Raw genomic sequence first — 24934 nt, 5'->3', positions numbered from 1 at the left:
AAATTCCACTTAGTGGGTAAATCAAATACTATTTCTTGGCATTCACGCAAAATATGTATATACAATGAATTTATAATCCTATTTTGAGCCTTATATTTACATTTATTTGCTGTTACATGCTAAAAACAACTATTTTGATACCCAGAACGAGGTTTTTCAATTAGCGCGCGTTGCATGCTGGGAATATGTCAATTAAAGGGGCAGGTGCGCGAAACTTTTGCTTTGGCATCGTGTAGTTTATGTCGTGGTTAGGAAGCTGGGGAAAAAGAAAGATTCAGGCTCACTCAAGTCGGAAGCAATGGACCAGTGTGAGAATAGTCTGGATGGGAGTTTGGTAAGTGAATTATCTATTCTCATTTTAAGGTCGTTTTGTTCATGTGTCATCTCGCTTGTCAGTTTCGCGCGCTTTTGCTTATTGGGGTGCTTCCCGGGCGTGGTGCTTTTTGACCCTTTTTATTTCGGGCATATATGTTGGCCCATTTGTCCGTGTCCTAAAAGTGTTAGTTTGTCTGATACAATGTAGTTGAAACTCTGACTCGTCTTACTTTCTGGCAAGGATCAATCCGGGCCGATATACCGATATATACGTCTGTACGCATATATATGTATACTAAAGTTGCGGAGAGCTTTAATAATTTAGCTGTCAGACGCAAGGTCGGGGTCATCACTTTCCGTTTTATATTCCGTATACATCATATTACCTTTACGTCACATTTTTTCTTGATCATATGAGACTATATGTAGGTGTTTTTTTGGGTTTTGTATATAAATTTCATGGGCCTCCCTGAGGGCTTGACTGACATTGTCAGTTCATCCAGAGTTGATATATCAAATATTTGATTTCAAAAATTCCTCTAGGGCCATGCATGATCATGATATTGGTGGTATCTTAGAGCTTAGCTATCATTTCAAGTCAGTGAGCCGCCCCCATCCAGACATTCTGTCCAGCCTGGGAATATCCAGTCAGTCCAGATTACTGACAGGGAAAGATGGCTAAAATTACACATGGTATTATGCAAGGTTCTTGATGGAGGTAATTTAAGTTAGATGAAAAGTGTGCTGGTCAAGGTTTTTTGATGTCAAAGAAGTATTTTTGCTGGTTGTTTATCACACATCATCAAAGTGCTAAACAGACACACACAACCCCCTCCCACCCCCCAACAAAAATTGTCAGTCATTTTCCTTTTATGCTTCTGAATAAACACACATATTTTGCATGGTTTTATGATGAAACTCTCAAATGGTAAATCATTCAAGTTTAAAAAAATAGAGAAACTTTAGAATCGGAATAAAAGGTACATATAATGTTTTTTAAACATGTAGCTTAAAATATATGTTCAGGTGCTAAGGGCCTACTTCAATTAGATCCCAAGAAATTTGAATATCCTGTATTTATTCCCAGGGCTACACATCTGTTCATAAAGGAGCTTAATTTAACCACACCTTCAGAAAAATGCATTAAATTTGTATGTAAACTTATCCTGTTTCAAAAGTTTCTTCTTAGAAATAATACCATGGTCCATAAAATTGCATTGACCATCAGAATAAAAGTTTTTTTGGGAATTAAGGATCTGACTAATCTTTTACCTCGATAGACTTCCTATTGATGCCTATAAAGCTTTTTCCATTGAACCAAAAAACAATGAACTGTGCCACTTCATAAAATAGATCTAATTAAGTGGGGTATTAATTAGTCCCTTTGTATTGACTCTGATTTGCCTGAATGAATAGCTTTGAGTACTGAATGCCATTCAGCAATCTTGGACGTAATGGTTCTTATGTTTTCAACCCAATCTAATAACTTGTGGTTATAGTGATCTAGATATGTCCTGTAAAGATTTAACAACATGGTTATGCAATCTTAATGAGTGAATTAATCAGTCCTTAACGATTTTGGCCATGAGAATCATTTATGTGGACAACATGGTAACAACTACCACTGATATGCCAACCACTGCTGTTCTCGACATGGTGAGTTTTATCATAGTATAGCCAGTTATGATTAAGATTTGGATTTCTTCTTGATTTTTATGTTTTTTTGTGACTCCCACACTGTTAATCAGCTTTAAAATCTAATATCAAGTGCAGAGAAAAATATCAGGATGATTTCATGAAATTTAGGAATTATAAAAATATATAATGTCTGTGGCTGCAAGAATGTTATGATTTTAGATTTGAATGTTAATCTAGATTCCATCATCATGTCAGAATCATATTGCTTGAGATATGAATAATAAAGAGTTTTTGTTTTTTGCTCTTTCTCATTATGAAAATCTCCTTAAATATTTTCCCAACAATTTAACTTCAAACTTTGGATTACTGTCTCATCCTTCTATCTTGTTGACCAGAGAAATCTTGTAGATAACTGGAGCCAATTTTCTCCAGGTATTCTATTCTTTTCATAATAATCCAAGTGAAACTTGGGCCAGAAACATTGACAGTGATTTACCACTATGTGTTTGAACCCAGCTTAGTGTATACAACATTCTATTTCATCCTGACTTGACAGAAGTAACTGTTGCATTATTATATGTAAGGTCTAGTAAATGTACTGAGATATTTGACAAGGTTTTGTGGAATGACTCTAGTTTCACCAATCTAAGACTGGTTGTGAATATATATTATCAAGTATGAACACAAAGTACTAAGAAATAATAAAGACTAGTCTTTATTAACTCTTGTTATTATGGACATGATCCTTTAACGCAAGGGGTTGGTAATGTCACAACGTCATGTCCCAACTTCCCCTTTTTCTCTGTCGATTTCGTTACAGATAATTAAGTGGTCTTAGATCGATGAAACTAGAGTATTTTACCTGTATCTCAGGTAAGAAAGACTGAGCCTGAATGTCTGAAGAAATAAATTTACTTATCTATTCATTATTGTATATGTTGGTATATTAGGATTCAGCTGTTCAGTAACCAGGATGCTGACACAAATTATCACGATTTCCTCTTTTTCTGGCCCCAGTTAACCTCTTCTCAGTATAATTTTAATAGGCCTTTTATGTGGATGAGTCAAGATGCTTGAACATTATCTGCCAAAGAAATGACACAAAATGATTCTTTTAAGACATTTTGGAATCTGGGAAAGAATATTACAAAGAAACTCGAATATAATTTCATAGGCAAAGTAGGCTATATTAGTAAATGAAGAGCTGACAGTACACATTTGAATATTTTCAGATATTTTCGCAAACTGGAAAAATTTAAAAAACACAAAATTTTTCAGGATGCCGTTTCCAATTCTGCAGCTTTAAATGAAATTAAAAAGTACATTTTAAATAAAACTGGAAAGATATGGTATCTAAATCTGTTGTGTGCACCTGTCTTTATCGTATATTGATTGTTGTAAACAATATCTATTTGAAACATTTCAGTCGAATGGCGATATGAACGACATGTCGGATGTGGAGAGTGAGGGGATGGCGGACAGCGATGAACTGGAGAGATTAGAGGTGTCGAAAATGGATCCAGCACATCGAGTGATTTACGAAAAGTTAAAACAGCAAGAACAAGAGGAACGAGCGGAAATAGAACGTGAATTAAAAGCACATAAAGACGCTATTAACCGTGTGCACGGCGTGCCCCGAAATGGCAGGGACATTAATGGGGATTCGGAAAAGGATTGCATCAATCCACCACATGAACTCGATTTGCGAACCTCGAACAATAACCGTATGATCCACAATCAAATAAGAGATTTACACTCGCCACCAAGGCGTGAGCGACCTGTGCTGTCACACCATGACATCAAACCGGATCGTTTACCTTATGAAAGTATAGCCGTAGGACCTTTTTTTCCACACTCGGGCCCCGTGCCTGATCGGTTCACGCGGTCGCCGGCAATGAGCGAACCCCAGATTGATTCAGATGGACACCATTGGACCTTTGAGGAACAATTTAAACAGGTAAGGATGCAATCTATTGTATTCTAGAGGATTGGTCCATTCACATTTTTCAATAGAGTTATGTTTTTTTCTGGAAAAACACTTTATTTGAAAGGCAATTTTAAATTAGAAAGATGTTTTCTTTCCTGTTTTGTTTTTTTTTTACATTTTACCTTTTTGGATTATGAATGATTATGATTCTCTTTGAGCAATCATCACGTAAATGCAAGTAAAGACTGTAGACATGCATCGTTCTGCATTCAATATCATTTTGCTGAAATTCTCATGCAACAGTCAAAAATGTGTGAAGATTTCTTTATACCTCTTTTAAACATGTAGTACTTGTAGACATGTGTAGAGTGAGCCTGTGTATTATGAATCAAAGATGATATTTCTAGTTTTTCTCCAAGTATTTCATCATCCACAATAAGTCATCGACTTATTTTTTCTCTCAATTTTATGTGTTGATCAATACCTCTTTGGTTTAAAATAACATCAAATTAGTGGTTTATCTAATGGTATTGCCTCTAAACTTTAGACAAAATTGGCATGCAGATGTTTGCAATGAATTCAGGTCTTTCATAAAATTCACCGGATTTGAATTGATTAATGGTGGATATACCTAAATTATTTTTCATATGCTCTAAAATGCTGCATGAAAGAACATTGGCATACCTACTTATTTCTTTACTGAAAGAATTATTTTGGGATTCCCTGCAATATGAAAATCAAATATTGATAAGAAAATATTGCAATTTTCATACATACATACATGTACGTATGTTTTGATATTGGACGATAATTATATCAGCAGTTATTATTACCTTAGAGGTGAATTACATTCCAGTCTACACAGTCCTTGCACAGTCCTAGCACTTTTGGCTTAGATCTGTTTTTCAAGGAGCATTGATATTGATTAGGCAATATATACATGTGTGAAAAAAATTAATTTGAGATGTTTTGTTCAATGATCATGTATAATTTTCCCATTTTTCATCGATGACTGAGGAAGGACAGTTTTCGCTATGATTCTAATGATGATGTTTCTTTGAGCTTTATAAACTGAAATGCTACCTATCCATCTCTAAAAAGTCTGTAGTGTCCAATTTCTTTTGAATGTAGGCTGACAATGACATATTTTGCATTTTATGATGCAATTCCTCCTGGTCTTTGTCCTTGTCTTTGAGAGCAGCGTACATGTACCTTAAAGTTTGCTCCGATCATGTGTTATCTATAACGGCATCAAAATCAATACTAGCTGCTGAATAGATGATCTCATCTCAATAACTAGCGGCAGACAAGTGATTCTTATCGCAGCCGACATGGCTGATATAGTAGCCTATGCAACAAAAATAGGCTGCAGGGTCTTTGCCGGTGTTTGTGTCAAATATCAAACTGGTTTGATTGCAATCTGGTCATAGACATGTGATCTTTGCAATAACTCCTTGCAGCAATGAAAGTCTCTGCAATGAAAGAACCTTGTCTGAGCTGTTGCTTCAGCCCACTCCAGAGATTATCAGTCAGAGACCCAACCCGACATGTCTGATGATAGAGAATTCAACCTATGGCTCCTGGTAATTGCAACTGCTCGTTTCTAATAAAGCTAAATTCCATGGCATCCCTTCATCACATCAGCCCAACTCACTTTATTCAGTGATTGCAGAGGTCAAACTATTGGGGATAAACCTAATCCAATACAACACAGATCGCTTCCCGCAGACCAGTGGTCACTTAGAGTCATTTACCCCCATTGTCATCTGATGAAGTTTGATTTGTCATACTTGTGGCCAACTCTCTTGGTTTTACTTCAGACCCATCAAGTTACAGTGTTTTATATGAAATTACACCGATTTGGATTCTTCGAGTCCGCAATGATGTTGCCTTGATTGATTCTAGGGTTAGAATTTGTTGTTGATCTAGCCGTCTCGAAAGCAAATTAGATCTACTCACTTTCCTTGCCTACTATTAGCAGTTGATACTGTTGTCTGAACTAATTCAACCATCTGACTTTTAGATCACTTTTATGTGATTTCTCTTCTTGGTATGCAAGTAAGCAACTTTTATCAATTGACCAGTGATGATTGTTGCATCCATGCGACAGAATTCAATTCTCTGCAGGGTTATCGCAGACATCCTGCAGAAGGAATTGGTCATTGATGCAACATGGGGTAAAATATATCCCTTAACCTTGTTAAATCAATGTGATTGCTGATAGCAATTGTCAATCTTCAATTTGGTCTGTTGTTCACCCAAGGGAAAACATTTCGTCATTCTCAGGCAAGAACTGTGTTTGAAATACGAGATTTCAGCAATATTAACTGTGTATTGGGAAATTATGATAGAATGTCAGAAGATGTCAAACCAGCTTTGATTGAGATTTTATATTACGCTTGCCTAAATACTCTGATATAAAAGAATACTAGTCCTAATCTAAAGGAAATGACTTTGATATTGAAACCTACTCAAAGTTTTTTTCCCCGAGTCTGACAAATCACAGTAGGAAGTACAGCAGAAATGTCTGTGAAAATAGATAATAGCGCATCTTTTTTCAAAATCAGCCAGTTTAGAAATGTTAGACTCCTGAGCTATGTTATGCCCGATGGTATCTGCGATCAGTCCTTGTTGATAAACATGATCTGGAAAGTTAGATGGAACTTTCATCCGTGATATTCACACATCATGCTTTACCTTAAATTAAACCAAAATGCTCACTTTGCTGTCTAACTTCTTTCCAATATCTATTCATTCCGCAATGATCAAAAGATGTTGAGAAGCATACAATTCTTTTCTTTCGTTGGGCCCAAGTGCTGCTATCTATCTAAGGGAACCCCATCTCAAAACCTTTGGCTTGGCCTGCTTGTAATTCATTCTATAAACTAATTTCTATATGTATGACAGGGACAGAGATCACCATTTGTTGGCCACTGTGTAATGAAACCTTATTCAGAGGCACTGTACCTTTAAGTTTCACCTGCCCTTTATTCAATGAAATAGAAACTTAGATAGGAAATCTGTCATGGAAATGTTGGGAGAATGTTTGTTATTTCATGAAATCTGGCCACCTAGGAAAATCAGATAGTATTTTAAAATGTGAAATCTAGGGATTACCCCGAGGTGTTTTTTTCACTAGTTGGCATTCTTTATCTCTTATTTGAGTCAGAGTTGAAGGAACATGATGATGGTGGGGTTAGGATGGGGATGAGAACCTGCCCTGGTGGTCGAGGTGGTGGATTAATGTGCAGCCAATATTAGAAATAGGAAACTGCCCATATGAGATACAAAGCTCAATTCCTGACAAATTCAACCTCAATTGACAAATACTGATATTACCCTGAATCACTGAGGTCAACCATGTCAACTGTACTTTTAAAAGTAGACTCTATTTTGTTAAGAATTTCTGGTTTCTTAAACTGTTAGATATTTATTGATTTTATAGATAAATTGAAGTAATTTTATTTGTTTAGTAAATTTCTTTTTCTACCGCACATTTGAAGTCACATTCACTGTCTCTTTTGTTGCTGGTCTTTGTATTATCGCTTTTTAGTAGTGGTTATTTTTGTTGTTTTTCATTATTTAGTCACAAGCACAAATAGATCGTCACGCCCGAGATAAAACCGTTGATTGTCACAAATCGGTATGTAAACACTTCTCGATCTTGCATTTTCCTTCCTTTAGGCACTCCGCCAGGTGAGATTTTTGTTGCAGCAACCTGCGATGATTATCGGATGCGAAGAGAATATCTCATTTGCATTGGTCATAGCAGGCGCTGTGATTCATTGTGATCTGCAACAGTCTCAAAGCCATGCACATGATGAAATTTGCCTGAAAACAAGCAATCAAGCATCCCAGTCGCACATTGCTGCAATAAAATCTCTTGTTTGCTCGGCACTTTACACTTTAGCAGTAAACCTAGCCCATCTAAAGCTGTTGAAACTTCCTACTACTGATCTTGCATGTGCCTCGAAGGGTTCGTTTGATGATTCAGTTAAATGTTTTAACCTCAAATGTTAGATTCAAAGATAATTATTTTTTTTAAAAACCTGGCAGCTGGATATAAGCATACAATCTTTAATACATTTAGCAAGGATGAAACCAAAGATTGTTTTATGCATGAGCTGCATGAATTTGGTATAAAATTTGAAGTTAGAGTGTCCACCAAAATATTATTCCTTGCTATTTTCCAGAAGGTTTTTGCTGCCTTGCATGAACTTTGCTTGGCATGGCAATATGATATTGATATCCTGTCTGCCAGTGTTAAATTTTTTAATTTGTCACCAGGTTTTGTTGATAAAATTTGGCGAGATAAGTAAATGTCGGAAACTTTTGCAAATAGGCACAAATATTTTACGATTTACATATTAATAATCTGTGATGCTGTATTTTAGTTGTTTTCATTTTGATTTTAGCTTTGAGAGCATCCTAGGTTTGTGAGTTATGCGCCACTTGAGAAGTGCTGGCAGGCTTTTCTGCACGGTTAATACTCATTAATCAACGGAGTGAACATGTGGGAATCAAAACCAGTTGTTGGCTGCAATCATCAGACAGGATGCCATTAGGGCTGGTTCTTATAAACAACATGGTTTTATTTCAATCTCCATCGTTTGATGTTGTCCAGTCATCATGGTTGTAAACTGCCATAATCATCTTCTCAGATGTTCAATAACATGCATGTAATGATACTGTACTATTCAGAAGTTACATGTCTTATAAACAACAAGGTTTTATTCCTATCTTCATGGTATGACATTGTCCATGATGGTTGTAAACTGCCAGATTATCTTGTCCAATGTTTAGCATACTCTACTGTTCAGGAGTAACCTCCCTTCATTGATACACTCCATCAGGCGGCAATTATGTCACTGACTTTGATCTGTGTCAGGGGTTTAGCTTCTGACCATAACTGGTTCAAAACGAACTCCATCATTGTTCAAGCTATTCTAGATTGAATACTCATTCGATTCTCAGAGTGAATCGAATAAGAACTAAAATCAACAGAAACCACCATGTAAATTCTGTACCTACTAAAGTTAACCATGAAAGTTACCTTGTTCCTGCACTATAGTTCATTAGCTAAATTGGCTACCGATTCAGCTGTCTTCACACTGACCAATCTTCCTTTGTCTGAATCATCATCTGGGCTTAATATTTGATTTCCTCAGAGAATTAAATTCAATATGAGCTAACAGTGGGTTCCCATTATTGGTTGTAACTGACCATTTATTTATCTGTCTCCGGCGTTGCCGTTGGCCATGATGGAATTTCACACTTCAAAAGATGAGGTAGGCCTAGTCTAATTTTGTTGATAGTTTCGCCATTATCTGCCGTAACCGTTTTAGGTAGTCTAATTCTGTTGGTGTTATAATGATCTCTTGCTTTAATCTTGAAGGGAAGACTATATGGCATATCACCCAGAAAAACACTCCTTCCATCACGATGCCCCAAAGGGTAATTAAGTTTGAGAAGACATCTGATTTCCTCTTCAAAGTGATCAGAACATTTGCTTGGCACATTTCTATCTGATATCAGTTGCTATGGGTCAATTGCATGACAGACCAGACGGGTGAGTTCGGCTGTGGCTCATAATTACATTTTTATAGCTTCCAATTATTTTTGAATCACACTGTTCTGCATTATTTTATTGTTGCACCAAAGGAAGCTGAACGTTGGTGGCTGCTGCAGGAGAAATTAAAAACACCTGGATCACAGTAGGCTTTTTAGGTCATTTGGATCGTTTTTCATCAAAATGAGACAGAATGAGAAATTGAGTTCTGATTCTTTTTTTCTTCTTTAGAATTAGAATTTGGTTGTTTTTCTTTCATTTGTCAGTTAAATTGAAATTAGCGCTGTCTTGATGGCCCAGTTTTCTAACCGCTATTTCAGACGCTTTGTCTTTCGCTACAGGTTCCACATCATATTTTAAGTGATTTATCCTCATGTCGTTGAATAGGTGTGTATGAAAACTTTTTCAAAATACAAGCATGAAAATATTTCGGCAACACCCCGCAACCACAACCATGTTGTTTAATGTGTTTCTATCACAGGAAGTACATCTGTAAACTATCCAATACATGATGCAGAAAATATTTTCCCAAATATGAGACAATGGCGGTCACGATTTCTTCTAATTTCCCTTTGAGTGATTCAGCAACCACGCCGGATCTTTCCCCAGTCTACAGGATTGGTCGATCAATGAAATCATCCCGCCTGCAGCCATCTGACATGATGCGGTCTCATTGGAATGTTTTTGATTGACTAATAAATTAGATCCATCGATTAATGGTTTCATCAGAAAATATAACGGGGTAACATTATGTAATGGATTATTTGCATAAATGTTTATATGCATGTGGATGACTTTAGTAATGGGAAAATCAATGCATTAATCAATCAGATGTTGATGCTTGTACTGAGTTTGTGGGGGAGGAAAATAAATATGTTTTACTTGTCCATCCTTGGTCTGGTGCTTGATCAAGCAAAATTGATGACCTGGGTGCAGGACGACTAGTTATCTAACTTATTCAGGTTTTTGGCGAAGTGCTCAGTGGCCTCAAGCAATTAACCCTCTTAGTCTAGCAGTCTGTTCCGTCAGTGTGCGTAAAAACATTTACATGTATTTTGGAAAGGTAAGCAGATTAAGGGGGTTAGCCCCAACTGAAATCATTTTATTCTTCACTTTCAACTATCTGAAGTTCAGATGTCCTTTGTTCTTTCCTGTCCCATCATCATGAAATCAGCAGGAAACACCAGAATCATTTCCAAACAAACTGAACCGACAAAACCCCACCATGTAGATGACCTCTTGACTTTTCATGCCAGTACTAATGAGGAATTAGTCCGTATCCTAACCCCCACCTTGGCAGCGGAATATACATCGCTTGAAATCGTTTCTGCCTTAATTGTACTCAGTTGGAGGGAGACGGAGCTGAAGAGTAATCCTGCACTTTCGCATTATAATCAACATCTAGTGAACAGCTGATTTGGAAAACGAGAAACCGACTCCTGATATGTTTTAAGTGCAGGGGGCCCGCTTTCTATTTGAAACTGTATCTATGTTTCTGCCGCAGCATAAACACTGTTGGATTAAGAAACCTTGTGTAAAACTTGCCATTGAAATGCTGGAATCATTTGGACTCCTTCTGACCTCTGTTCAACAAAGCGGAAACCTCTCGTTTTTACCATTGCAAGCCTTGTTCCTAATGCATTATCCTGGCACCTTGATTATGATCAGATTGTTGTCCGATCTGACCTGGAGTCGTGGTTGGTGTACTTGTTCCAATTTATTTACCATTGCAAACCTTATTCCCAGTGTTTCAGAATAGCACCTTGATCTGATGTAGTCTTATCTGACCTGGAGTCCTTGTTGATGGTGAACTTCTCGTTAGTGGTACTTGTTTCAATTTAGTTACCACTGTAAACCTCATTCCAGTGCCTCAATTCCACACCTCCACAATGATATGAATATGTTCAAAAAGGGCCTGGAGTCTTGGTTGATGGTGAAATTGGTATTTGTTCCAATTCAGTTTTACAAGATCGACTGGATGAGGCATGGTGTTGTGATATTGTAGAAAAACATCTCAAGTCACACCTCGGGCATGGTTTCACTTAAAACCTGATGAACTGAGAGAAATTTGAAAAGCTTTCTTGAACATCATCCTTGTTGCCTAGTTACACATCTTCCCAACTCAGTTTTTTTATTTAGTTCTCATTATTTCTTTCCCAAATCAAGATAGAAGGCGAGGTAGGAAAGCACCAGGTATTGTCACTCATCGTGGAATGCCTCTGAATTAATAGGAGTCAGACTTACCTGTAAAAAATGAAAAAATCCTTTTGAATCATTATAAAGTGACACTAACATTTGACAAAAGGCAGTTTCAAACAATGTTTTATCATCAATAGTGTTTTCTTAACTTCTTCACTTCAGATGTAACATCCTCAGAGGCCTAATTAATGACTGGCTTCAGATACATTGATGGATGGATGGATTGAATTGTCGCCCGTCCTACTGTTCCTTCATTTATCTTTTAGAGGATGTGGCAAAAGTCTAGTTTCTTGTTTCTTTGTTTCCTCTATCACAGACTGTACCTCCTTGTTGATTCATTCTCCATTGCCTTTATCACTGAGAATCTGCAATCTATGACCTACTAGATTTTCGTTATCCATTACCTTTATCACTGAGAATCTGTGCTCTGTGACCTACTTATTAGTGTTTCATTCTCCATTACCCTTATCGCGGAGAATCTGTGATCTATGACCTACTTTTTAGTGGTTCATTCTCTCTTATCTGTCATCCATAACCTCCATTGGTTCATGTTCCATTACCAGTATCACAAAATCTGTGGTCTATGAATCCCTTCTTAGTTCATTATCCATTGCCATTTTAATTCAAAATGTACCTGGCCAATAGTTATTCAGAAAGTGACCTGAGATGTGACAGCCATAGTATTGCATTTTTACCAAACAGTTTTTGGAGAGCCACTCCCCTTAATTCTCTTGCCGCCATATCACTTAGGGAATAACTTCTCTCTCGCTTGTTTTTGATGAGTGGATAATTTTTCTGGATGTTTAGATTAACTTAACAAAGTGCAGTGAATCAGGTGCAGATAAAATTGAACTTGTTTGTTATCTGGTTTACATTCTTTTGCGAATTCTGGCCCGTGACTTTATCTCTCATCTTACCTTTGTCTGTAATATATGCTGTATTCACCTGGTGAGAATCGCATCGCAAATCTTTGATGAACACAACAGAATATGTTTCTCGGTTGCGAACAATGCTTTATTTAATCCTGCAGCGGTTTTTGTTCCTCTTTCTCATCTAGTGGTATCTCAACCTGATATCTGACTGTCTGTTATGTCCCGGTGTGTTCTCATGCGTTCAGATGTGAAAACCTTGCAAAATAAAAAGGACTCAGTAGCTGATGTTTGAGGGCATGGTTACATGGTTTGAGGTGCCTGATCTATCACCTTTGTAGTGCAAATCAGACGGTCTTTTCTTCTGGAACCTTTTCTCAGCCCTGTTTTTTTCATCGTCCCATAGCATAGGCATTTGGATTGTACACACAGGTCAGTGCATTTTAGGAACGATCCAGTGCTTCTACGGGAGGATCTGCTTTGATAGATTGTAATGCGGCAATATGAGTATTTCTTGTGTTATTGGCTTGTTTCACGATTTTGCCTCTTCCTAATAGATTGTACCTGAAACTATTGATTAAAAAGGGAGCAATGATTATATTCTCTCTCTAGCTCTGTATGAGGATGAATTGATTTCAATACTATAGCACTCATGGCACCTAAACGGTTTTAATGTTTGAGCAAAAATTCGACATGCATTTTTGAATTGAAAACAAACATACTCTGGGCATATTTCTTATAAGGACACATTACGTTGTATGGAATGCTGAGTTGATACCACAAAGGTTTCAATATTGTAGCATTATCGACTATCTATAAATTTATAGTGTAGGCCTTAGTGTAGATAATAGACTCTGTGAGCTGCAGTTGAAAATACTGTTTGACGATAAAAATATCTCCTCGCTGAAGCTCTTCCACTTTTATGAAGTAGCATCTTCCTGCTACAATGATTGTTTATCTTTTTGCAAGCATCCCCACACTGCCGGCATTTGTGTCAGTCTTGTCAATTGGGAACTAGCATAATGACATACTGACATACTGGTACTGGTTATGCTGCAAGTACTAAATTGAAAATTTCGAATGAAGATAAAATATTCAGGTACTTTCATCAAAAGTCTGTAGTGAGAATCAATTTTGTACTTATCTAAAAACAATGGGGCAAATTTCAGGCATGATGAACGGCATCAAAATTCGGAAGTGAACCTTCTGCAATCATATTTCGGCTAATCTGTAACATTACATGTATTCAAGTTCAGTTTGAAAGGACTTCACAAGTGCATTTTCAATAAAGGTACTTCACTGGGGAATTCTGACTACTCTACTGTCACTTTTATGATCCACTATAGAATCCTATGAAACAAAGTCAATTCTTCCCACTCTGGCATTTGAAATTTTGTTTCGATTGTCAGCTGGTTTTAAATATGAAGCATTGATAATAGTATTCATGTTAAAAACTGCAGGGTGCTTGTTGGTAGTATCTAGGTGATCCTATTGAATAATTCAGTGAGGTCATTTGGACCAAATTGTTGAGTACAGTGCCAATCAAGATTGCCATCCCTAAATTTACATGCGTGTTATGGGAATTAAAGACCTTTTATCTAACAATAAAGACAGAAATTAAACATTTTCAAAAAATATAGTCTGAGAAAGTTCAAAGACTAGAATGTACTGGAGAATTTGGATGGATCTGATGTTCGCTCATGTCATCACAAATCGCCCTACAAGCGGAAGTCGGTCAATTATCAGTAAATTCCCCATCTCCTCCTTAAAATAGCTTCCTTAAAATCTGGGCTGCTCACCTCGAACATAGACACTATCAGAGAGAGATGCATTGATTAAGATGGAATGCATTGTATTGCAGGTCTATGTCATTTAATAGATTTCTCTATTTTTGATCAGAGTTGACACAACATATATAATTTAATGTGATTGCATCATTTTATTATTGTATATCAAACAGATGTCTGTTTTCCATGTATTGTATTAATCATTCTAAAAAGAAACAAGTTTACATTTGCCTGTTTGGGTATTTTTGTGATTTTGATTGTACTTTATATGCAGACATCATATAATTGTTTGGTTATTTTGAATGAGTACGCAAATGAATCCCAGTTATTTCAGTGCTTTTTATGCTACACAAATATGGCATCTCTGGTGATATTCAACACAAGTTTTCTTACCTCTGAGATGAATGTCGATTTGAAAGAAGAGCCATTGATAAGTGTTGATTTATGTTCTAAAGGTTTTCATTCTTGACACTTGTGGATTTCATCATCAATCCTGTTGTCTTAGATTATTGATCTTGAGTGGGAGAAAATGTATTGTAGGGGGTTGCCTAATGTATCAATGGATCGCCCATCTTTAAAATGCAAGATAGTAAGAAACATTGGACATTTTAATTCTAAAAAGAAATCTCATCGATTGCCTTGAACATCCATTATGAAATAAATTGGTTATTTTGTGAAAATATTTCTATTGCTAAGGGACAAAGATTTATTCAGTATACAATAGATTCAAAATTGAATATGCTTTGTCAGTTAAAACAAATCATACTTAAAATAACATACATTATTTAGATACTCGTTAGGGATTCTTGTTCGTTAAGTGAGATAATTGGTGATTGATAGGTCGAAAAAGGCTAAATATGGCTTTTCAAAGGGAACTAGATTTTAAAAAAACATGAAATATGACTTTTGTTTTGTGAAACTCGATAAAAAATAACTTTTCCAAATTGCATAGCTGAATAAAACAATGAAAAATAATAACAAAAGAACGCAAAAAATAAACGCTTAAGAAATTTTTATACTTACCACATGTGGCAAAATCTTGCGAAATGTACCATGCTCTTGAAAGGTTTGATAACTTAACCTTCCGAACAATATACATAGAAGTGGTTCCAAACACTTGTCTTTTCTCCTTTGTATTCATAGCATCACGACCCTCTCCGGTCATGTGTCATCATCCCTGTATCTTAGCACCATCGCTAACAATCACATATCATGCTTGATATGTAATATTCATCAAAAGCCATATTTATAACAGATAGCCTTCTTGTTTTACAGTTGTACGAACTGACAGATGATCCCAAGAGGAAAGAGTTTCTCGATGACCTCTTTGCCTATATGCAGAAGCGAGGTAAGCAGTTTAATATCAATTGGTATCGTTGTCCTATCAACTTATAGCTATTGGCTTACGATTTCTTCTTCTCATCCCCTGGGGTTACCAGGAGAATACTTGGTTAATAGTAATGAATACTAATAAGGTAATCACAGGGACTGGATGTCAACCAAAGTTGGCCGTGATTTCACAAATGTCTGACTCGATTGTTTTCATTTGAATTTTATAGAATTGATATGCACGATGTATTGTTCCGATTAAAGGGACTTTCTGCTCCTGAGACCCTGGTTACCATTCATGGTGTGGCTTCTCAGCCATATTGTTTGATTTGACCGCTAAAAAGAATGCTGTGGGAATGATAAGGGATGCCACTTTCTATAGATAACTAGAGTCTTTAAGATACATGTAGCACAAATGTTACAAAACTGCAGTTTGAGAAACTGGGCCTCAACTCTAGAATGTAGTACCATAATGCACGACATATGCACTATGAGAACCTACCACTGTGGTGCCCGAGCAACAAATGACAAGGTGACTTGTTCACCTCAACTTTTTACACCCCAGGTAGTGGCTTTTAATATGATCTTCAGTTGAGTTTTTCTAAGGGTCTCTCTTACCTTGATCAATGGAGGTTAGATACAGACCTGCGATATCCTGGCCCAATCCTCCAGCAACTCGGTATCCCATTAGTATGATGTTACTAACAATAATTGAGAAATTCAGCTGTTCAGACAGCTGACTTCTCATGTTAATAATGATCACTTTGTGTTCTCCTTGCAAGTTTCTTCCTTTGTTTGTGAGATACCTACACACAAAGAATTAATAAAGACTAAGAACACGAATTTGGAACCAGTACTGCAGTATCTTAAAAAATACAAAATTCTGACAAAAGGTGGCATTTACCAGAAGATAGTTCGGCTCTTTCAATGGGTGTTGCAAGTAATGATTGGCTGTTGCCTAACTTTTCTCACAAAACACATGCCTTGAATGGTTTGACTTATTTAGTAGTGCTTTATAAGCTAATAAGAAAAGAAAGATATTCTGGATATAACCAAAGCAGCCCCCTGCCACCTTTCTATAGTCTCCCTTTAATAGCTTCAATGAAAATATTGGCTCAGAAAAGAAGACTATCATAATTCAAAAACACTCCTTGTTGAAAAAGGTACCTCTATTATGATGGATTGCTTGAATGCGTGGCCACAAGTCTAGACACGAGGTATTAGAGAAAAAGAAGAATATGAAATATTTTCAAAAGGGAATTACGACTGTCAATTTTTAATAGTGTAATAAAAAGCAGCTGTGCTGTTGATGATAATTTGTTTGGTGCCAGAGCACAAAAAGAGAACATTTCAAATACTTAATAATTGTTTCACCATTGAAAAATAACCACTGTATCAAGAAAATGATCTAATAATTATCCTTTTTTTTTTCAAAATGCACCATTGTGCTCTTAAAATGACCTGATACCAGTTTCTCAAAAGAACATCACCTTTGCCTAACGACCATTTATGATTGGGTGATTTGGAAGAACATCAATTCTTGTGATTTTTTGGGTAAGAGCATGGGATATCATTATTCTGAATGAGAGAATAGTGGCATGTCCTATTATTATGGTTGGCAGCAATGCTGCTGTGATATTGTGTTCTGGAAGGCTATTGTTATGTCCTGGTTGGTTATTGTCTGCAAAATTGTTTTGGACATCCCCCTGAGTTACTACTCCATGACACTTCTTTTTGGATAATGGCCACTTTAAGTTGTTTATGTTCCCTTTATTATAGTGGTTGATTAGGTTGTGTTAATGATAAAATATGATTTTATAGCGCTTTCCACTGACCATGGTCTGTACCAAAGCACTTCACTAATACTCTCACCACTCCATAGAGCAACTCTTGGGTAGGCTCCCCTGAATTAGTTGTTGAGATGAGACTGAGGTTCTTTTTAATTTTTAGAAGAAAAAAAGTTTTAAATCGAACTGTTGAATCATCAAATCCATGCAGAATGACAATAATTTCAATGTAATTATCTTATCTCATCACCAATAAATGATATCATGAATAATACACAATCATTGTGGGACACTCAAAACGTTCACAATTAAGAATTTACCATTAGGTGCTGGTTAATTGGCTCTTGAATGTGTTGGGGGTGTTAAATAATGAGAAGTATAACAGGTTACATCTCCTCGTTTTACCCCTTCACTTGTCAATAAGGACGAGCATTGGGTTGAAATAACTACTCATAGTTTGCCAAGTGTAGACATTTTGTGTCAAGTTTGGGTGCAATTTCTTCAAATGTATCCATTATATATATCACAAGTTTGTAATTTATGTGAACATCTCACTCATGTCTCATTCATTAATGGTTAAAATACCTTTCATAAGTCCAACATGACGTTTAAAAACTTTTAGTGGTAATTTTTTAGGATCACAAACACTAATGGAGGACTTTCAAAGGTGTATTGATACAAATTGTAACTTCCTGCTTAATTCTCTGAAGAGGAAAGTGGATCTGTTTTCTTCGCTGAAAATTATTTCCATCATTCTAGGTTTAATTGATTGTGTGATACAAGTTCAGGTCAAATCATTTGATTTCCTTCTGAAGTTTGTCAATTTTCATTTGGTGACATATTGATTTCAGAACTCAGAATGGGCCAACATTTCTTGGTGCACTTTTTCAGGTTTCATCAGTTACTCGCCTGATAATTTCAGCAACATTCTGATGGGATTTGGGATCAAAACAGGAACATGGAGACAATAAAACTAAAGAAATCTTACCAATTTGGCCCTTTCTCTGCATGAAATCTCTTTAAGTTGTATTGGCTATGTGCTATTTTCCGATGTTTCAGACAGGGGCGGTTCCCCCTTGGGACCACGTCTGATTGGCCCTTGACAAATCACAAACATTTCCCTTTCTGACCAGAGATAAATGATAAAATGTTCATTCCAAATCATCCTGGCTTTCTATTTACCTTGACAGGTATCAAGTTGTTCATGTCAACTGTTTCCTGTTTTTATGCCTGTATCAATTGTTGGCCGATTTTCTCAATTAAGTGCAGACATTTGCTGGATCCTCTTTCCTCAACAGCAAGAGTTCACAACCGAGCTTCCCACTTCTTTACTCACTTTACTTTAGATTATGATATACGCTATTTCCTGAGGAAATGATGAATACCACTTCATCCTGGTCAATTAGGCGCCCTGCAATTTATAGTTGATGTGATGGTGATAATAATTGCATGCTAAAAAACTTGCAAACAAAGATATTTTTATAATCACTTGTTTGCTTTTAGTTTAATATACTTACTTTTAGTTTAATATACTTACTTTTAGTTTAATTGACTTACTTTTAGTTTAATATACTTACTTTTAGTTTAATTGACTTACTTTTAGTTTAATTTACTTACTTTTAGTTTAATTTATTTACTTTTAGTTTAATTTACTTACTTTTAGTTTAATTTACTTACCTTTAGTTTAATTTACTTACCTTTAGTTTAATTTACTTACTTTTAGTTTAATTTACTTACTTTTAGTTTAATTCATGGGGCTGCTCTGCTATATTTCCAAATGAGACATTGATTTTTTACAGGTCGAAGACAAAGGTATATGTGGGGCACAAATGCAGCAGCACCCCCTTCTATGTTGGCAAAGAGATGTACTCACTTTCAATGATCAGACTCAAGCATGTGTTTGTTTCTTCTGTAATCAACGAAATGATTAGACCTCGTCTAAAACAATACTTAATCAGACAATGGAATGGAGATTTTTATGTACTGGCTTCACCCCTGGACAAAAGCAGCGACACAAATCAATTATTCACCGAGTTTTCTGTGGAAACAACCTAATTGCCTCATGTTATGTAATGATTGGGACTAAAATAATGAGATCAAATGAATATTGATATAGTAATTAATTGGGAGACTAATTGGTTTTTGGAAAGACAAGTCCACTGATGATCTGCCAAGCCTCATTGTGTTTACTGCATTGATACATCACCATCTTGATCGGAATAAGACACCCAGTCTCGATTGAAATTTTCTTAGCCAAAGTATACAAGGGGAGTACTTTTCATTTTGCAGATAGTTGTAATGGTCAGTTCTTAGAACATTTCTGTCATTAGGGGGTCCCATGCCAGGATTCCCCCTTGGATCTGCCTAGTATAGACGAATTTATGAAATTCATCATGAAAAATATTGGTACTAGGATGCACTTGATGTGAGCTGACCGGTATTTGATTATTACATAACTGTTTGCATCAATAAGTAGGAATGATGATGTTTTGACTGTGTTAAGTACTTGTGTATATCAATTAGATAATTACTGATTGAAACATTATAAAAGTACCTCCATCAACCATTACAGGTAAGAAAGACAATATATATTCGTCTATAAATCATGGCATAATATATATTGATTGATTATTCCTCTGGATAGAATCAAGGGCCACTTTTGGTCAAAGTCGTCATAATTGTTAATCTAGTGTTATTTTTCGATCAGACATCTTATTTGTTGTTGCTACATGTAAGTGCGCTATCAAATATTCTGGCATGTTATCAAAAGGAAATTTTCATCCATCCCTTGGACAGCAGCAGTTATGACTGGTTGGTTACAGAAGCATACCCAGGCAGTAGGATATCAAAAGCTTTTTCCTGACTTTTTCAATTCTGAAGCGCCCCGCAAACAAGTGATTTAAATCGCTGTACTTGTGATCGTGATCACATGCAACAAACATACCTCGTTTACAATGGTGTTTGAAGGTGCCTCTGACAAAACCCAGTGAGTGACCACTGATTTAACCCCCAGACCAGATATCTTTTTGTCGAACAAAGCAGCAATTATAATCACAGGTCGCAGTGATGAATTACTCATTTGTGCAGCTTTTTTAAGTGCTCTCCTCTGGGCAATAGTCTTCTATGAACAGAACAATAGAAAATGGTTCTAAAGGAGCATTCCATCTCTCACAAAGCCACATCATTACAATATGTTATTTACAGGTAAAAGTATGAAATAAAGGTCATATACTGTACACAAACTCCATGGTATTTATAAAGCTTTAAATATGAGATTTTTCTCATATGCTCTTGTCAGTCATTGGCAAATAAACACCCTGCTCCTAACTGTATAATAAGACAAATATCCCCTTACAGCCTCCCATTAAATAACATTCATATCTCATTTCGACTTGTAGCAATACCTGGTCAGATTTTACCATCGCCCTCAGTTTCTCATTTTATGAGAACCCACCTTGAAATGCTATCATGAACAAAGTGCTTTCGCTGCAGGATTTCTATCAGTTCCCAATGTGCAACAGTAACTAACCCATTGAAACCACGATGAAGGCACTCGATTCGATTTGCAGGCAGTTTTTAGAACCACCACCAACTCATTCCCTAATCATGAGGCAATAGGGGTGTACATTTTACAGCTTATTAATACTAGGCCTCTTGAGATGATATTCTCTTTACCTTTACATCAAAGAATGTTTATTGGCCAGTTCAAGGCAATGCTACTGATAAAAGCTGATTGCTCAGTTGCAGAAAGTAAAACACTGCTGTGCTGGCGGTCATCTTTTCACCGAAAACAATATCAAAGAATTTTCATACCAAAAAATCTCTCAGAATTTTCTGATCAATGGTTCCAGAAAGGCACAAGGTATCAAAAATGAGGTATATACATGTATCCAATGCCCTCCGCTAAGAGAAGAGATATCAGCAACAGGTATTGATGGATACAGTGATAAAATCGTGATGCCGTCACTCATTACAACTGATGCTATATTTCTTCTTGAACATCTCCGATTTTCCGATTGAAATTAAGTACATGGCCTTCAGACTTAGAGGTCACCGATTTTAGCGTGAGAACGGCTCGAAATCTTGGAAAGAATGTTTCGACTAATCACAGAGATAAATGTTCTCCTTGGTTTATATCTTTAGATTCTTTCGATGGTTCACAGAGTTTGAATAAAGGTAAATCATTAGAGGAAGATGACTTTACATACATGTACTTTCAATATCAATCACACTAAAAATGGATAGCTAACACAGCCAACACCACAAAAATACCCATTACCTCAAATTATATTTTTGTTTTCCCACTCATAATTACAAAGTAAGCCCATTTGGGAAGTTCTCCAACATCCAAGCAGGGGAACTGCCCCAAACCAGTGTCCTTCATGAATGTCCATTATGTTATTTACCAATTCAAGTATTGATGCTGACTTTGAGGTTTTTCGAAGATTGGACTAACTGTAGATGGCGAGCTAACCCTCATGATACAACAAATTTTAGAACTGAAGGATGTACTTTACAGAACAAAGTTTGGTTAACACCTGACTCATTGATCCAATGAACATGACAAGCACCCCAAAATCAAGAGGAGTTCGTTGTCCATATTTAATTCATCTGTCCATGTTGGGGATGAGGAATATGAGTGGCCATCATCACTAAATAAAAAATTCTGAAACACCTTGGGAAGAATTTTTCATTTCAATTATGGATAGTGTATAAGTCTCGTTTTGGCCACATAGGTTATTGTTAAACAACCATAATCTATTCTGTTCGAATAAAATAGATTATGCCTAAAATGTAGCAAAAAGGTAGCAAAAGAACAAAAAAATTACAATTTATACCAGATGAGTCTCTGAGCATAGATCCAGACGGTAATCATGTTTGATTCAGTCAGAATGATCAGAAAAGTTTTCAGCCAATTTACTCGCAGAAGAATTGAGTGCAGATTCAATGCATTTGACTTTTTTTCCTTGAATAAAAAAACACAGCAAACTTAGACCATATGTAGACCCCCATCTTCAGATGTAAAGAAAAGATGCGAGAAAAATGGAGATAAAGTCTAGTTCAGCAAGAAATGTCTAATCAGTAATGAAAAACAAAACCAGCAACAGATTTCTCAAGATTGCTTTGTGAAATTTCGCCAAAACATCTGTTCAAAGAAATCTGTGTGATTTTTTTCTGTTTTTGTCTCGAATTCTTGGTATTAAGTGATTGAAATTATCTCATTGGGGTGTCTAGGCCGGGTAGGTAGGCAGCTGACTAGATGTCATCTCAAAACAGTTGTTATTTAGTCTTTTGTAAGGTTTATCATCATCTGTTTACCTCCACTGAACTTGCCTACCTCATAGACTTTTTTATGTGTTGCGGAATGTGCGTATTACTGCAATGTCTGATTGTGGCCAGAGGATATGATCGTATCAAAAGGGAAACGATGGGCAATAAATCTATCCCACCAACTAAACAGATGGCATACCTACATTTTAATTTACCTCATATTTTGTGACTCTTAATTTGCCTCAAATTTTGTTTCAATTAAGAAATTTGAGAAAGAGGATAAGAGAGAGAATACTGACTAAATGTACTTTCAGGAAAGGTAACACTAAACCCACAACAGCTGAATTTCGAGTGGGAATGGGAAATGATTTCCTTGAATTTATTAGGAGCTGGATCTCAGAGATCTGTTCCAACAGATGCAGATGAATCGTAATTAAGAAAAAACTATTTGCAGATTTCGAATACCGCTGTTGGATAGTTCTCTAAAAAGGCGTTCAGCTCTTGGAAAATTTATTTCCACGAACCCGGGCTGATTCAGACACAAATTATTCTCTCCTTCACTTCATTCCATATCTAAATGAAGGAATTCAAATCAATTAGCCAACCAGGAATTAAACAGATCAAGCCGACGATAGGATATTGAATCAGTTGGCACCTCAGCTGTTCTGACTTAAACGTTCAGGCGGCAAGACACTTTAACATCGGTATTATTGAACTCCTTCGTTTTAATTATCATCTGCTGGGGGATGGATCTGGATGTGATGGATGCTGATCAACAGTGGGAATTTACGCAGCGGTTGCGAGATTGGTTGGAAGGTGGAGATTGATTTTTGTTGGTGAATTCCTTAAATAATTTGATGGAGAAGATAACATTTTTTGCCTTGGTTTATCTTTATGATCTTCGAAAATTCATTGCCATTTGGTTCAGAAAATAGAAAAATTAGTAAATCATTAAAAAATGATCACTTCTTAAATTACACTACATGAATAAATATATAGCCTATTCTGACCAAATGTTTCGATATTACATTGTACGTGCATCTTCAATGAAAAGGTACTCTTAATTTGGGTACATGTATTGCTCAATTCATTAGACTATTGAATAAGCAGAAAAGTACCAAAACCTCAATACACCAGGAGTTAAAAGTGCAGGAGACACTAAGGAGAATCAGCACGCAATAAATTTTGAGTTGTTTTGGCTGAAGTGAACTTGATGATTCAGTCTTCCCAATTTACGCATTCTGTATTATATTTCCTCCCACTTGAGTCCACACTATCATGTCGGTGACACTAGACTATTGTTTTATACCAAACTCACCGCTGAATTTTGCATCAAATTCGACAGGGATGAATTATTTCGTACATGCCTATCCTGAAGTTAAGTGTTTCAAGAGGCAAAGTTATTGACATCAGTCGGAGGATTATTTGAATATTCAATGATGAGCACCCAAAGTTACGAATATAAAACTTGTTGGCACTTGATTGAACAATATCCACTTCTGAGTATAAATATTTCGGCCACTTCAAGCTCTCACAGGTACAATGAATGACATTTCAAAACTTTCATGCATCGCTTTATTCTGCATTATATCAACTCATTGTAAAATATCATACAATATAGCTAAAAACTGCCAATATGTGCTCATATAAAAGTGAATCTTTTTCATTGTCCCCGTGCTTATGATGATGTAATCTGTCTCAGCAATCAAGAGAAAAGGAAACAATTTTATGTGTGTTGAGAAGCCCCCCTCCCCCCACACTCACAGACTTTCTCTTTTGTTAAGTTTTCTCGGCAGCCATGTCATTCTGATGCAACTCAGCAATCATAAAAAATACACCGAGTATAAATCTACATCTATAGTGCGTATAACAAGATTTGAGGTTGGGACTGGGTAACCCCCAGGGGCGCAAGAAGTAATATTCATTCGAAACCATTGCATGAGGGAACCAAGTTTAAACCTTCAATGAGGTTAGTAGTTTCCCACATTTGATTTCAACAAACACTCTCTTTAACACTAAACAGATACAGAAGTAATTGAAAATGTCTTCACCAATAAATTGGCTTCATGAGAATATCATTAAGATGAGGAAATAAAAACCTAGGGTCATGCCCTCTGCTGCCGAGTTATTTCTTCCTCAACTTTAAGTAAAACCAGATGCTTAATGTCTCCACTAATGTTGATATCACATCACATGATAATAGTTTATATGGCAACATTATCTGGCTGATATTGTGGGGGAAC

At 36.3% G+C, this 24934-nt stretch overlaps 1 protein-coding gene and 1 long non-coding RNA gene across 3 annotated transcripts in view; one reads left to right on the top strand and one right to left on the bottom strand.

Annotated features, from left to right (window-relative positions):
- The first annotated feature begins 210 nt into the window (after positions 1-210).
- Positions 211-24934, top strand: part of LOC135482511 (AT-rich interactive domain-containing protein 3C-like) — a 48826-nt gene continuing 24102 nt past the window's right edge. Inside the window, exons 1-4 of one of the 2 annotated variants that reach the window (XM_064762590.1) lie at positions 211-334; positions 3380-3910; positions 7467-7523; positions 15580-15652. In XM_064762590.1, the coding sequence (XP_064618660.1) occupies positions 299-334; positions 3380-3910; positions 7467-7523; positions 15580-15652 (697 nt within the window). In that variant the 5' untranslated portion in view covers positions 211-298. The remainder of the gene's footprint in view (positions 335-3379; positions 3911-7466; positions 7524-15579; positions 15653-24934) is intronic. The other variant, XM_064762591.1, reaches the window with a different exon arrangement.
- Positions 12577-24934, bottom strand: part of LOC135482512 (uncharacterized) — a 29584-nt gene continuing 17226 nt past the window's right edge. Inside the window, exon 3 of the long non-coding RNA XR_010446228.1 lies at positions 12577-12775. This is a non-coding gene — a long non-coding RNA (uncharacterized LOC135482512). The remainder of the gene's footprint in view (positions 12776-24934) is intronic.

The sequence above is a fragment of the Lineus longissimus genome, chromosome 2, assembly GCF_910592395.1.
Source record: "Lineus longissimus chromosome 2, tnLinLong1.2, whole genome shotgun sequence".
NCBI classification, from domain to species: Eukaryota; Metazoa; Nemertea; class Pilidiophora; order Heteronemertea; family Lineidae; genus Lineus; species Lineus longissimus.
This window is presented reverse-complemented; position numbering and strand designations above follow the sequence as displayed.